The sequence below is a fragment of the Hirundo rustica genome, chromosome Z (assembly GCF_015227805.2).
Source record: "Hirundo rustica isolate bHirRus1 chromosome Z, bHirRus1.pri.v3, whole genome shotgun sequence".
In the NCBI taxonomy this organism is placed as follows: domain Eukaryota; kingdom Metazoa; phylum Chordata; class Aves; order Passeriformes; family Hirundinidae; genus Hirundo; species Hirundo rustica.
In genome coordinates this window covers 22810823-22827011 of record NC_053488.1, presented here as the reverse complement: position 1 = coordinate 22827011, position 16189 = coordinate 22810823, and the positions used below count along the sequence as shown (strand labels likewise).

The window sequence follows — 16189 nt, the reverse complement described above, 5'->3', positions numbered from 1 at the left end:
AACATTTTCTTGCATGCAATTCACATTCATCTACCTTGTGCCATTGAACATGCACCATCTTTGCTCAAGATTTGTTTTAAATTCAACAGTTCAAAGCCAATTTAATTCTAGATGGATTTAAATAAATAATTTTATTTCACAGAAGCCTCTTTAGAAAAATTCTTAACGCAAATATATTGACAGAAGGCCCTCCTAGGACATCCACCTTAGGGTTCAAATTAATTCCTAGTTCACCAGTTCCAATTATTATTGTGTGCTCCCAGGTCCACCACTGATACTAGTATTTCTGTCTATCTAAAGAAGGAATTAATCAAGGAGTTTGCTGATGACACTGATCTCATTCCACTGAGTAAGCAGGACCGATGCTCTCCAGGTGGAATTTTTGAAGCACTGCACAAGTCAACAGCACTTCAAGTTTTATTTGTTTAATGAAAAACTGCCATGCACAAGAAAGAGCCATGGTAATACTCACATCAACACTACACTAGGGACAGAACTCAGCTCTTTCTGACTAAAGGCAGAGTTGAAAACACAAATTAAAAACAGTGTTTTCTATTTCTTAAAATTTAAAAAAATTAGCTTTTACCAAGAGAACTCTGAAATGCAGTAAGAACACTGCAGCTCAGCCAGCTAAGACAGAAGACAAACTAAACAAAAAACAGAGATATAGACACTGGGAACTTCACTAAACAGTCCTACACTCCATGGGAACATTTATCTTTTAGTAAACACCAGTCTGATATTAGTCTGCCAACTGGCTAGCAAAGATGAAAATAGTTTGGTGACCATTCTTGAAAACTACAAGTTTTAAATTCCAGGCAAAGAATGGCATCTGAAAGAGGGAAGAGCACCATAGAGGAGGAGGGGGAGAGGGGGAGGAAAGAAAGAAGCAAAATTTTTGTCCAAGGATCAGGGTTCACAAACCTAATACATTTTACTCAAGCATCATATACAGTTTGTACACATTAGAAAAAAATAATAAAATAACGCTATGGGTGCAAAACCTAATTGAAATTGCTACACAATGGATAAATTTTATGACATGCAACCTCCAAAATACAAAACTAGACTTCACAGCATGAATTTATAGCTACAAATGACTTTTTAAGCACAGAAAGTAAGTGTGATTGGTGATACAATAATCCTGGGCATGCTTTACCTATCAACACAAAGTAATTTGCAGACAAGCTTAGGGATATCTCATTTGCAGTCTCGCTGCCTGACCAATTAAGAAAACTGCAGCACAAAATTGCTCCCAAAGTAACACATAAAAAAAGAGAAAAGATTTTGATGTTAAAGCCAGGTAACAATTTGGTAAAATATGAAGTAGTGTAAACCAGACAAGAAGGCAACACAGGAGGCCAAACACACAAGATTTGTAATACAAACCACAGGCAAGTTTTCCTTCAAAGATCTTAAGGACCAGAAGGAAAAACAGCAGATATACCCTATCATAACTTTACTGAAACCTGTGCAATCGTTTCCAGTTCTGTAACCAAATTAATCTCCTGGTTTGAAGCCCATTTTCACCTTTTGCTAGAAAATTTCAATCTTAGTTGGTCAATTTCAGCTTCATATCAAACACATAGTATACCAAACTGCTATCACCCTACAAAAGGTTTAGGAATCCAGGGTCTTGGGAAGAGGGAAGCATTTTCTCAATATGGGATAAAGGACTGTCTGAAGGCTGTTTTACTAGCTGCCAGTTACAAGACATTCTGGGCATGCCAGCAATCTTAGCCAGAACAACACTAATATAATAGCAAAAATCATCTTGTATCTCATTTGGAAATGGGTGCGTAAGGGCATTATGATACTTTTGTACCTTAACTGCTTTTGAAGATTTGTTTGAAAAGACAACAGGAAGTCTCGAAAGACAACAGCTTTCTCGAAGTTTATCTTATTCGAGGAAAGAAAGAATAGAATGCAAAATAGTTAGATACCAATTTTCACCACTAAAATCAAAAATTAAACTTTCATGAGCCATTCTACATTACTTAGTCAATGCCTCTGCTCACTCAAAATGCAAACTTCATATGTGAGTTGTACAGGCATATGTGATCAGGAGAGAACTATTTATGACGTACCTGCCATACTAGGAGCCCCAAAGCCACAAACTGGCTATATATCAGTTAGGAGTGAAGTGAATACTTGGAAGCACACACACATTCACTCTCTCTACTAAGGAGTTATGATCCTCTCTATTCAGTCAAATGCCAAGACAGCGAGAACTCTCAAAATCTGCAGATCACTCAAAGAATTTCACTCTAGAATACTTCATAATCATTCTCAGTGTGGTGTCTAGCAAGTCCTCAATGTTCAACAGTCAACTGGCTACATCCCAGCGGGCCCTGCGCTGCTCCTGCTCTGATGAGGCCAACGTGTCCTGACACTGGCAGCGAGTATGAGCATAAGAATCTTTCTGTCTCTTCACCACGTCACAGCTCATTTCATTACATAAGCTGATGACTGCTTCAGGAGCAGCCTGCAAAAATAAAAGCTCAGAGAGAGTCTTCTTTGCCTTCTCTGAAAGGACTTTGCCTATAGGAAGAGAGAAAGTTTGCTCTTACTGTGCCACTTTCACCACCATACCAGGAGGACCTTACTGAAAACATGAAGGTGCCATGCTGGTTGTCTTAGAAAATAATGACTGATCACACTCAAGAATACCCCAATTACTCACGAAGCACTTTGGCATTCATGGGCATGACTCATTCTTCTCAGAAATTCCTCTACAAAAGCAACTTTAAAAGAATTTGTTGACACAATAAATTAAAAAGCTCAAATTTGCAACATTTGAGTATTTTAAACTTTGGCTCCAGTCTGCTACTCTCATTTCACCTCAAAAGGATACATTCAAAGAAGGGCACGACAATGGTTAGATTTGCAGGAGGCAGCACAGATCAAAAACTATGATTATTTAGTCTAGAAGGGAGGATTAGAAAGGATACAACTGAGTCCTTTCTTTAGACCCTGTCTCAAAATCCAATTCCACAAAATTCCGAGCTAAGGTGATGTCAGCCAACTGGAATCCTCAGCAGCAGTTCTTTACAGCCTAGAAATTCCTCTTTTTTTTTTTTTTTTTCCCTTTTTTTTTTTCTTTTTTTTTTCCTCCAGAGAAAATTATATTAATGTAGCCAGCATCATAATTTACTCATACCAAGACAAAGTCAGACACTTCAGCAAATTAAAAAATGCACTGGCACACACTCCCTCAATGTTCAAAAGGGCAGTGAGAGTGAGAGCTGGGAGGAAGAGAAGTAAAAAATAGGAAGAGCAAGAAAAGTACAGGAGAGCTCTCTCCTTCAGCAATCACAGAAGTTGGGGAAAGACCACTACCCTGACTACCCTGAACTTCTCATGTAAGACCTGGCTGAAATTCAACCCCCAGGAGTCAATCATATCTTACCGCTAGCTTCCACAGAAACATAATTTTACCACTTCAAAAGAGCCTTCATGCAGCTTCCTACTGACCAGTCTATTTCTGTTCACTATCCTGCAACAAATGTGCATGAATTAGCCTCAACTACCATTCATAAATTGTAGCAAAAAAAGGAACAATGAGGCACAGCCCAAGTGCCTTTATTATTTCAAGTGATTACTACCGGACAGCATTCCTGCAAAACTTTCAACATTCTGCTGCTCCTTTTCCTTCTCCAAAGTAGCAAAGAATGTTCTACTCCTTGTAAAAACTCTCTATCATTGGACAACTAAGGATGAAAATTATGGAGGGTTTTAAAAAAGTGACTAGGTGAGCGGAATTGAAGTTCAACTTCCCTATTACTCTGCAAAGGACTTTTAATTACATCCAATAAAAATATGATTAGGTTTAAAAATAAAAGAGAACTAAGTATAAAATAATAGTGTTCCACTAATTTTACTTTTCAAAATTAATGTTGCTGCACCTTCTATTTTTCTTCAAAGAAATGTCAGGCAGAAATATCAAACTGTCCTCAGGGAAAAATCACAGTGTCTGAGATTTAAGAAGAATCCCATGCTCCAATGAATTACTGTACTACTATTCTCTAGGGAGCAGTGTATTATGAGGAACAATGTAATAAAAGGCTTTTTTTAATACTAGAATATACCTCTATATATCAACAGTGGCAACAGTGTCCGAAAAGCTCTAACATCTGACAATTTGTAACCAGGATTCCCACCAATCTATTCTTTATGACAGTCTTTTTCTAATACAAGGCATGATAAAATAGAGTTGCAAGCATGAAGAACTTCTGAAATTACTAAAATATTGTATGGCAAGAAATCCTGTATTAGTACAAATTATTAGCAGGTAAAATGGTCCACTGGATAAGGGTAATCAGAGAGAAAATATTCCTAGCTGCACCAGAGAGTTATTGCCTGACCTTGAGCAAGTCACTTAATTTCTCTAATTTTCCGAATTTTCCTATATAAAATGGAAAAGGACAGTAACGTTTGCCAATTATTGCACAGACAAAAAAGATCTATGTCAAAAAGCATTTCATTATTACCAGAGAACCTACAGTTCTAGAAAAACTCTGCCTTTAAAAGTTCTAAGTAGGTACAATAACTTTTAGCCTGGGGTCATCTCACAAGTGCTTCCCCACTAATATGGCAAAGCCTGCCAAAGCCTGTGCTCCTTCTCATTTTTACAGCCACTCTGTAAGAAACACATTTCCAGAGATTCTGAGGTGTTAAGCACAAAGAGTAGGACAAAAATCTCTTAACTTTAATTCAACCTTTTTTTTACCTCCTTTACCTTTGAGAATGTAACTAGCACTGGAATGAAACTTAGAAAAAGACTTTCGCTAAAACTGAGAAACTTGCACTATTTCTACCTCTCCTCTCAAGAAATAGGTAGAATCTGAAGAAATTAATGGAAGCAAGAAGTTTGGTTACGTAAGTAAAAATGACACAGGCAAATCATTATCAACATGTTTCAGCCACAAGATCAGCAAAGCATCTTTAACGTGTCCTTCCATATAAAAGCTTACCTCCGCCAAAAAATAAGCACTACAAAGTTTCATAGCAAAAAAGTCTGTCATTTCCAAAAGCAGAATGTGTTTATCTATAGCACTTGTTACACACAACAAAAAAAAAAAAAAATCCTAGCCCTGTCATTAGGTTACTGCAGATGAAGTACTGCTGGTCAAGAAATTTTGGCTTCTGTTTTAAATACATATTTAGGGGCTCAGGAAGCAAGGAAAAACCAACCAGGCTGCTTCACACCTTTTCCAGAAAAAAAAAAAAAATTTCCTTGTGCAAATATTCAGGTTTTTAACTGAAGCTCTACATTGCTTGATGTTAATTAGAGAAACTACTATCTTTAAACTTAATGCATTTTCAGGTGATGCTTCTTCTTACCTGGCAAGTTCTTTAATTAAGTTCGCAATGCGTCTCTTGTCCTCAGGACACAAATCCTTTAAAGAAGCAGTCTTCATTCCTTCTTCATTAGTGCCCTGAAAATTTAAAGTTACATTTTAGAATGTACTGTTTAAAAGAAAGCAAGTATGTCATAAGCTACTAAAAGCATCTCAAGACCTAATAATTAGAAGCTGAAAGTAGATCAATTCCAACTAGAAATAAAATTTGTATTTTTTAAAACATAAGTACAATTCAATGAAATAAATTATCAAACTGTGAAGATTTAAGAGATGTGCAATTCAAATGCTAGCTGCTAGCTTCAGTACTAAAACATGCTGGGTAAAGTTTTAAGACTTGCACTATTCCTTGATTCATACTAGATAAAGAGGAGGAGGTTCCCATGACTTGGAAATCTAGTGCAGAAATACCCAAATCCAACTTCGAACTTTATCATATTAGGATCATAATATAGGGAGTCAGGAAAAAAAAAAAAAAAAAAAAAAAAAAAAAAAAGCTGCCTTAGCATTTATGACCAAAGTATACAAAACAGCAAAATTGTTACCAGAGAGTGGGTCCCTTATTTCATTTTTCTAATACAAAGGACACACACCTTCACATGTGGTTACTGTTTGGTTTTAATGGCTTATTTAACAAAGAAATAGTACTTTTCAAAAGAAGGCAGTAGCAGGGCTGGGTACTTCAGATCTTTAAAGCATTCCCGGGAACACAGAGACCCGCTGTACTTGCCACGTGTGCCCACCAGAGGGCAGCCTGCTGCCCGGCACTCCCGACATCGGCGGTTTCCAGGCCGGAAAAGCTACCAAAATGGTTTTATTCACAAAAAAAAAAAATCCTGTAATCGGGTATTCAGTTCTGTAGTGCTAGAGCTAAGCATGAAATACGAACCCGAAGATAAATGCAGCAATAAGAACCACGCCGTTCTGTCCATGATTTTAGCAAGTTTCACATTTCATTTTGGCAATGTCCACTTAAACTGAAAGAATTTCGATTTATACTTTTACAAACCCCACCAAGTGCATGCAGTGCTTTACATCAGATAAAAGAATGCCAACAGATGCCCTGCAGTTTGGCCAAGTCAACACAACAGTGCACAAAAGAATACAAAACCAACACTGGGCTTCTCTCATTATCAATAACAGCAGCTGATCTACACACACTGGGGAGGAAGAGACCCCTTTCCTTCTTAGCTAATTATCTCTTAAACAGCATCATTAGAACAATTAAAGAATAATGACCACTACAAAGAGAGGTGATGTTTTCATACCGACTCATACCTGCCTGACCCTTTGTTTTAACTTCAGTGTATCCTTCTCAGGGGTGAGGGGAAAAGGAATTTTGGTATTTAATTTCACAGGTTTCTTCCCAAACATACATCACTAACAAATGAAGAGAGAATATATAACCTGACTGAATTCAACTAAACATATGGTTGAAGGAATTTCACTTCCCATGCTAAAATTGTGACTTTTTTTTTTTTTTTTTAGCAGAGGGATGATGGAACTTCTTTGAGAAAAAAATAAAAGTTACAGTTCTCAAAAGAGAATGAAGCTTGATCACGTTAGTGAAGGAGATTTTAACAGAAGGTCTCTCCAACTACTACCCCAACTGATGTACATACTGTAAGACAAACCTTTGGGGCTTGAAGAGGAAAACCCATTTCCTCCATCACCCACAGGTATGCATAGATGGCACACAAGAAATTCTCAGAGGCAGACTTGTACCATAACACACACCAAAATGAAGCTGTGGAAAAATGCACAGCAACAGCTTGACCATCATAAGAAGACCACAAAGGAGGTAGAGGCCAAGACTGTTTTGTCTCCTTCTCCCAGATTTCTGTTCTTTCTACACAGTTCAGGATAGAAGACAGTTTTGGAACTAGCACTGGGAAGATATTCTCCACACTCTGGAAGGTGACAACTGCATGGCAAAATCATATAGAATCGCAGAAGGGACCACGGCCGCTCACATACTCCATCCTAGAGCATTTTACTCAGAATTATGTTCAGGCCAGGATGGATGAGACTCTGAGCAACTTGCACTAGCAGAAAGTGTCCCTGCCTATGGCAGGGGAATTGGACTTTATTATCTTTAGGGTCCCATTCAATGACTCAATGCCATAGTAAAGCCATCAGCTCTCTCTAGACATGCACACAACACTTTGAAGAAAGTAGTTGTGTTGTTGATGAAAATTCCATGCAAAAGAAGTTCTTCTTCAAGAACAACTAAAAACATTTGTTCTATTTGTTTCAGGTATTCAGAGCTTATCTTCAGAGTACAAACTTTCCATGAGAATTTGGCAACGTAAGTGAAAAACAGAAGGTTTAAAAAGACAAAAACCAATCATAGCTTTGAACACATCTTGTCAATAATACAAAAGCACAAGTCACAAATTAAGATTTCACTTATCAGAGATTACATTTAAAAAAGAGTAGACAAAAACTCATTTATACAAAGGCTTTTACAAAAAAGGAGTAAAAACTCTCTAGACAACAAGTAACGCAATCAATGCACCATTCAACAAAACAGATTTTAATGTGACATATGAAGGCATCTGTGAGGCAGCAGGCTTCTATGCAATTTTGAAGAGATGCTTCTACATAAAGACTCTGCATAATAGGACCTTTTTGCGGAATTTATCTGCATGCCACTTAACAGCATCATTTGCAAAGTAGGGGTACATACCAGCCTCTAAAAGCGAGTACTGATAAACAAAGAAAGGGAAATATACAACTCCAGGAAAATCCCTAAACATTAATACTAGTTTAATAACTAGTCATGTGTTGTGCTGAAGGATTCAAAGGGCAATGATACTGTCAGAGCAACAAGAATTGAGTAACGTGTCTTCACATCAGAGTCTTAAACCTATATGTGTGGCACACAGCAGTTACTCAGCACACAGATGGCAGAGAAAGACATCTTAGATGAAGAACAAGATTTAACTGCATGATAATAAAACAGCGATGCAGAAGCAGTCACAGGTTTTAGACCCTGCCTGTAAGTGGGAGGATGCCAGTCCCCAGTGACTTACAAGCTGGCCCAAGATGACTGCTAGGCAAGAGGCTCAACAGCACTCAAACAACTTACACAGTCATTGTACTACACACACAACATTACAAAAATGGCATCTCTCAACAGATTTCTAAACTTCACAGCATCTATCACAATACAGAATAACCTTCCAAACAAAACCTCACTGCTTTGAAGTTTCTAATGCAAGGAACTGTAGGAAAAACATCGCCTAGTCTCACAGAAGGAGACAAAAAAATTCAAAGCAGCTGACATCAACTGACAAAGCTACTTCTACTGCTTAAATGTATTTTGAACTTTTACTATCAAAAAGTGATTTTATTCTTCTAACATGAGCAGACACAGCAAAAAGGTCCCTAAAATGAGTTTTTACTCATGTTATTTCTAAATTTGATGACTAGAGCAGTGAAAATGAATAATCTGAACAAAACTTCTTGCATGTTTTGCTAATAAAGTCTAGGTTAGGCACTATCCAGGGCTACACTCACTGTCTCTGTACAAATACACACATAGAAATATAAATAATCTGTTTTATATGGCCCCACTTACACACCTTACATAAATTAGCACATTCAGCCTTTGTTCTCTTTTAGCTAATACCTTCTGCTAGAAAGCCACCATGTAAAGTGAGCAAAAAATGTGAGACTCTAAAAATAACTACTCTAAAAGTGTTTAAATGTTTTCAATCTAACAATTTTCAGCCATTTTTTCTACTGTGTGCACTCTCAAGAGCAAGAAACATTTGCCTTTACTGACCTGCTGCCCTGTCAGACCTGTACCTCTAACAGGATCCATGCAAACAGAAGCAACAGCTACAGGCACCTTCAGTTCAGTTTGACATTTTGGCAAACACCTCGTCCTTAAATTTCCTTTTGTAGACACTCCTGTAAATGAAAGACAAGTAGAACATGCAGATTACAAAGTGAAAAGGGGCCGTATTCTTGTCTTGTATAACCAGAGTTCCACCAAGGCAACCTTGCCTTAGCAGCTCTTTTTTTGAAAAGAATGAGCACTTCAGGAATATGTCTGTAGTTCCACCCCACCACAGCTTCTCCCTCCATACAAAATTTCATTAAGATGAATGCATCAGCCGAAAAAGAGGTGCATGGCACCGAAGCACACCCAGTCACAATGAATGTTTTGTAAATTCTGAAATGTACATTATGTCTTCAGACTAAAGCTCAGCACAAATAAACAGCATTTGATTAAGATGCAGAAGCATAAAAATGAGCTTCTGCTTTGATACCCAAAGACAGTAAGGAACCAAGCAGCAGTGAAGACATTAAAAGTACCACTCATATAATAAAATACCACTTTTTCTGTTACACAGCCAACCTACTGATCCTCAGGCTATTTCTTCCTTTTAGGACCAGGCGTATGAGTAAGGCAACACTGCAGTGCACACTCCACAGACCATTTATCAAATACTTCCTGCCATAATTAGAATTAGATCACCACTACAAATGGTAAGAACACAAAAGCACTGAAAATCCTGATGCTGCAATTACAAAGTGCCAACAGTGACACTAAAACCTCCTAGGGCCAGATTAAAGCCCATAGCTACTTGGTGCTGCCTCAAGGTTTGATTTTTGATGGGTCAGAAGTGCAAAAATTTTTGCACAAATATTAACTTTATACTAGGAGATTGATTACATTTATTTATTTGGGTAATTAATTTCAGACGTGTACCAGCTATTCAAGAGCTAAATAATAAATTCTAATATTCCATGCTCGTACACAAGGGAAAACAATAGTCCTAAAATCATCTTCCACAGAAGTGGTAGAAAACTTCCCAAAGTTAATCAATTTCCATCATTTAGGATCACTGCTTTCTTTCCAGGGCACAGAGAAAAACAATCCAACATCACCTGGCTTAAAAATCTCTGCATGTGTTTTGTAGTTCAACAGAGATGGTTGGCCAGTACTTTTGAAGGGTAAACTGTGCTACCCCAAAGCTAAACAGTACAATTCCTCAAAACTTCTAACTGCTGGATGACACACACACAATTTCAGTCCAGAGTGAGCCATACCCAGATATGTTTCCAGGACCTTGTGTCACTTTAAGAGCTGTGTTTGAAAACAATTAAGAGAATTCTGAACGGGAACCAAGAACATTCATCTTTTCCCCAGAGCTGTACATGAGTATCCACTCAGTAAATCAAGGTCAAAAGAACTAATAAAAAAAAAAAAAAAAATTGCTTTATCTGCACACAATGAATCTTCATTTCAATTGGTATTTTCAAAATTTACAAAAGACCTAACACCACTAATGCTTCAACATTCCTTGGAGACCACATTAAAAGTTCAGTTTGCCTTATAAATTGGATAAAGCCATGCTATACCTGAAACAGAAACAATTCCCCTGGAACTATTCACTTTAGACAGTGTGCTTATCTAACCAGAAGAGCATAAACCCTCTGCGATAATCATATATTTCCCATTACAACTTATGATGACTCTCTACCTTACACACACTTATGTACACAAACCACATACCTGAAAAGACATTGCAAATTCTATCATCCACTGGAAAAAACCCTTTGTTTATGTCTATTAGAAGGTCATACCTGAAACAGATACTAGTGGATCATCTTCATCAGAGGCTGCACGTGGCTTTGTTAAAGGAAATAAAAAGAGTGCAAGCTTAGCTCTTTAAACAGGGCTGTAAAAAGAAGTATTTCATCTCTTAATTTTACACGTCTGTTGATAAGAAAACAGTCAACATTTTGGGAGAAAGAAAAGCACGGAAAATCTGGTTGGAAAAAAAATCACCACAGAGATTGCTAAAACAAAAGGTATTTCTTCTTATTCACTGTGCATTAACTTTCAACCTGTAAAGATTATCTTAGAGGTCACCTTTGCAGAAGATCCCAGGGACCAGTCCTAGTTACAAGAGCAATTACTAAGATAATGAACTAATAATATTTATTTAATTTTAAATTTAAATAGTTTACTGTTATATAGGGAACATCTTGATGTGTAGGGAAAGCAAATTCTGAAACACTGTTTATTGATACTGCAATGAAATCCATTTTGGGCAATACAATATAAGAAACATAAATGACAATAAATGCAAAGGTTCAAACTGGTCATTCTCATCTGATCATCACATGATAGGTAATACATAAAAGCCTGAGGACTAATTTTCTTTAAGAAGTTTCAAGACCTTTCAAATATCCCAGACGTTTAACTACTGAATTACTTGGCCACAGAACACACTTTAAAATCCAAAATAACAGGGCCTCATATTATTTGTGCTGTTAGCAGTCACTGTAACTGTTAGTCACTGCACTTGAATCGCTGCCTTCTAAAAGCCACAAAAATAGGACTCAATATAACTCAGGGAAGGGTGTAAATCATATTGTAAGAAATAAATTCCTAAGATATGAGCTCTTAGTTACTGTTAAAAGTTACTGCTCTAAGTTTAATCGTTCATAAGCAAAAACTTGTTTGTTTGTACCCCTATTCCCTACTCCCTACTCTATGCCTGTACTCCCTTTCTGTCGAGTGAGCGTCACCACCTCTGCTCCCAGGAGACTCTGCGCCAAAGACATATCCATATGCAAATTAAGATACACTTGGCACAAAAGACCCCCAGAGACAACAAGCCACCAGATAACTGAGGACTGGAAATAACAACTCTAGCCCAGCAAAATGGTACGGAACCTCGGATCATCAGTTGGAGCCAGCCCACATCCCCAAGCCTTCGAGCCTTCATTGTCTTCCCAGAGACTCCCGTGAGGACAGAAGCCCCAGTTCTACCGGGTGGCAAAACTGAACCACCTCCTCCTCTGTGTTGTCCAGCAGGAGCAGCAGCAGTGTGCACAGCCCCTCGAGTTCCCCACCTAGAGCTGTCCTTAATAAAGGCCTTTAAAAAGGAGCTGGTCTCCTGGCCCATTTGTAACAATACTGTCTTCCTTAAAGGAGCAATTTCATTTAGCTGAACATGAAGATTGTTATTCCCACATAAATAACTAATATACTTGTGGCTTGATCCCAGCCAGCAATTCAGTACCACACAGCCACTCCCTGTCTACCTCCCTGCCCCAAGTGGAGAGGAAAACCAGAGAAAAACAGTAAACCTCATGGGCAGAGATAAGAAAAGCTTAACACCTGAAACAAAATAAAATAGGATAATAATACTAATTTCAATATAAAGGGAAGAGGGAGAGAGAATTAAAACCCAGAAGAAATAGTATGGCTGCTCACTGAGCAATGCCCAACCCTTTCCCCAGCAGGAACTGGCAGCTTCCAGCCAACACTCCCCAGTTTACATACTGGACATGATGTTCTGTTATGGAATCTCCCTTTGGCCAGTTTGGGCCAGCTCTTCTGGACATGATCCCGCCCAGCTTCTTCTGCATCTGCTCGCTGGCACAGCATGAGTCACTTAAGTCCACATTTTTGATTAAGCACTGCTGAGCAACGTCCAAAACATCAGCATGCTATCAGCATTATGCTAAATACAAAATACGGCATACCAAGTAGAAGGAAAAAAATTAATTCTTTTTGAGCTGAAACCAGTGCAACACTAAAGTGGTGAACAAAAGCTCGACTATCTTTTGTTTATAGCCCTTTACTTTCCTCAACCTTCTGTGGTTGGACAATTAACTCAATTATCTAATTTCTGTACTGTTAACAGATAAATGCATTTAAGGTTTTGCAGCTGCATTCATACAATAAAATAAAACTGTGAAAGTATTCCAATGACCCTATACAAATTTTTACCTTAACTAAAATTTGATTCTGACAGCAACATCTCAAAAACTTAATTTAGTAAATTACCACACAATGGAGAAAATTAGGAAAAGTCTAGGAGTTTCCCCCCATGGATAGCAACTTCAATCAACACCCACTGTCCCTGACACATCTGGTACTTGTCAAACTGGAAGAGCCTGATCACAGGCTCACTTATCATCTTGTTGATGCACTTTATCACCTGTTAACAATTATCATTCATCAGTCTAAAAACACATTCAGTGAGTACTGCTGTCAAAGCCTGCTCTCTCTACAAACACTGAGAGCATTTCTGTTCTCACTTGTGAGCTGCAGCTTGCTATCTCCAGCTGCCAGAACACACTGTGAGGGCATAGCACGAACAGGGCAAGGAAGCTGAATAAACTTCACGAGGAAGGCACTGTGTGTACCCTCTTTTCAAAAAGCACCAAGGTGGATCAAAAGTCCGAGTCTGGATCACAGCCCAGCCCAAACAGCTGTGTCAGCACAACCACAACAGCAAGCTGCAGGGTACTGAGAAGTGTGCGTTCAGCTCACGCTACTTCAGGAAACAACAAACTTTAACACAGGGAGTTCTTACTCAACTGACATACAGTTAATCTGCTTGTCAATACACGACTATAGGAAACAAAATGATCTGCCTAAAAAACATCCTGCTTTTGGAGTGTGCCTCTGGTATTGCCAGCTGTTGTGGATAAATTCCTAGAAGCAGGATGCAACAACTAGTCAAAGTTGTCTCTACTACTCCCCCCAGTTACCAGGATGACTCTTCTGGTGAAGCTTTGCGGCCCAGCTTATTAGAACTCAAAGTTAGAGCAGACTAACTCAATCAGCTGGACTGAAAATCATGGTGACTCAGAGGCTGATTCATAAACAATGTCCTTGCCTCAGAGTAACAGACTGGGGACAGCATCAGCCTTTTAACATTAATCCCCTGCCACGTGCCGCCCAAGACTGCCAGCAAGGCAGGTGTAGTATTATAAACCTTGTATCACCACAGCTATAGCTCCGTGCAGCAGCAGAGAGAGGCACTGGACAAAATCAACTCCTGGGTACAGCTCACCTATACAACCTGACTTGCTGGGCTGCCTCAATTCAACAATGATGGTGAGAATTTCAGTTTTCTAAATGTATTAAACCAATCTACCATGCAGTCCTCTTTTTAAAAAAGCATACACTGCCATTATTTTTAAATTGTGCCATGTGCTTTTCTAAGAATTTAAACTTTTCCAAGATCAGAGACAACACTGCCTATTCAACAAAACATCTAGAATGGAAATGGTTGTCAGAAAGAACTTCATTCCTTAGACTATCATGATGCATGAGGCCACTGCTGGGCTCAATAAACCATATTTAGTCATGGCAAAAAACCTGTTCACTGATAAAAATAGACTGACAATGTAATTGCATCAACACCTCCACAACTGAGCAGAGTAGTGACAGTGTGGCAATCGATCTGATATGTGCCACACACCTTCATCCCATTCATGGCACAGAAAAAGTTGTAGACTATCTTTTTTACTTTACACAGATAGGAAATAACATAGTGCTCCCTAAAAAGGCCATAGGATGGTTGCCCCGTTTCACTTGCACATTGTCCCAGTGGGTGTGCAGTCAAACATAAATAAAAGAGCACACACACATACTCTTCTTTCCAATCACTTCCAGCTGATGCTGATATCCCATCTCAATCTGATTAACAGCAATGCCTCAAACCCATCACAAGTGGAACGAAACTGTCAGCTTCTAAATTTACACCAGGACAGACTGTCAGTTCTAACCCAATGACTTCAAGTCACTGAGCCTCCAACTCAGCCACACAAGCCCAAACACCAACAGCAGCTCTTGGGTCTCTGAGCACACACAAGCACATCTCTCCCTAAGCAGGCTTGTACAAGCTGAGCTCCCAATACGACAGCAACCATCCACTCCATGTCCAGCCCCACGCAGCGTCCCACAAGAGCCTGCAGGTCCTCTGCAGATGAAATTACCCCAACCTCACACTCATCCCTCACAGACAGAGCCCTCCAAGTCCCACACAGGCTCACCCAAAATGCTGTGCTTGTAGTCAAGCTTAGGTGCTAGTCACAAAAGACACATCTCTTCCCTCCTCAGCTTCTAGCCTCAGTTCCAAAGAATCACAGAATCAATGAGGTGGAAAAGACCTCTGAGATCATCAAGTTCAACCTATGACTGGACACCACAGTGTCAGCCACTGACTTCCAGGTCCAGTCTTTCCTTAAATACCTCCAGGGATGGTGACTCCACCACCTCCCTAGGCAGCCCACTCCAATGCCCAATCACCCTTTGTGTGAAGAAATGCTTTTTAATGCCCAACCTACACCTTTCCTGGAGCAGCTTAAGACTGTATCCTCTTGTCCTGTCACTGGGAGAAGAGCCCGACCGCCACCCGGCTACAACCAACCTCCTGTCAGCAGATTGTCAAGTGCGATAGAGTCACTCCTGAGATTCCTCTTCTCCAGCCTGTACAACTTCATTCTCTCTGCTGATTTCCTTACAAGTCCCCGTAAGCTGAATGCAATTTCTCCATTTCCTATGTATTTACATGTCCCGGGAGTTCACAGCTGGGTCACATTAAAGAGGACTTACGATCCTCCCTTCTCTCCCAGGTCATTTTTGCTTTGAAATCCCGCGTACCCCCTACAGACAAGCACATACCCAACCCCTCTCCCCAAGCCAAGTCCCCCCGACACTCAGCGTAGCCTTTGCCACAGCCACAGAAACTCCACCCGACTCACAGTGCCGCATAGACTCCACGTCAAACCCCCCGGAAGGCCGCCCAGCACGCCCCTGGCGGCCCCTCCCGCTACCATCCTCTCACACCGAGCCCCAGGCAAGGATACAGCCCCGGCCCCAGCGAGCACCGCCACCCCCACCGGCGGCCGCCGCCGCCATCTTGAAACAGCCGCCACTCCCCGCATACCCCCACCGCCCCCCGCGGCTCTCGCCGCCCATTGGTTGTCTGCGCCGGAGGCAAGCTGTGGGCTGCGGGGCATGCCGGGAATCATGGTTCTCTGAGCCCTGGCCGCCGCCATGG

At 39.8% G+C, this 16189-nt stretch overlaps 1 protein-coding gene across 13 annotated transcripts in view; it reads right to left on the bottom strand.

The window, feature by feature from the left end:
* KIAA1328 (KIAA1328 ortholog) overlaps positions 1-16083 on the bottom strand; it is a 179554-nt gene extending 163471 nt beyond the window's left edge. For 2 of the 13 annotated variants that reach the window (XM_040090188.1, XM_040090192.2), the window contains exons 1-4: positions 15996-16083; positions 10962-10997; positions 9151-9278; positions 5344-5438 (exon numbers count right to left, since the gene is read on the bottom strand). In XM_040090188.1, coding sequence (XP_039946122.1) covers positions 5344-5438; positions 9151-9278; positions 10962-10997; positions 15996-16047 — 311 coding nt within the window. In that variant the 5' untranslated portion in view covers positions 16048-16083. Of the gene's footprint in view, positions 1-5343; positions 5439-9150; positions 9279-10890; positions 11008-13122; positions 13260-15556; positions 15738-15890 lie in introns of those variants that run through there. The other 11 variants (XM_040090189.1, XM_040090202.1, XM_040090191.2 and 8 more) reach the window with 10 other exon arrangements.
* Positions 16084-16189: the final 106 nt, after the last annotated feature.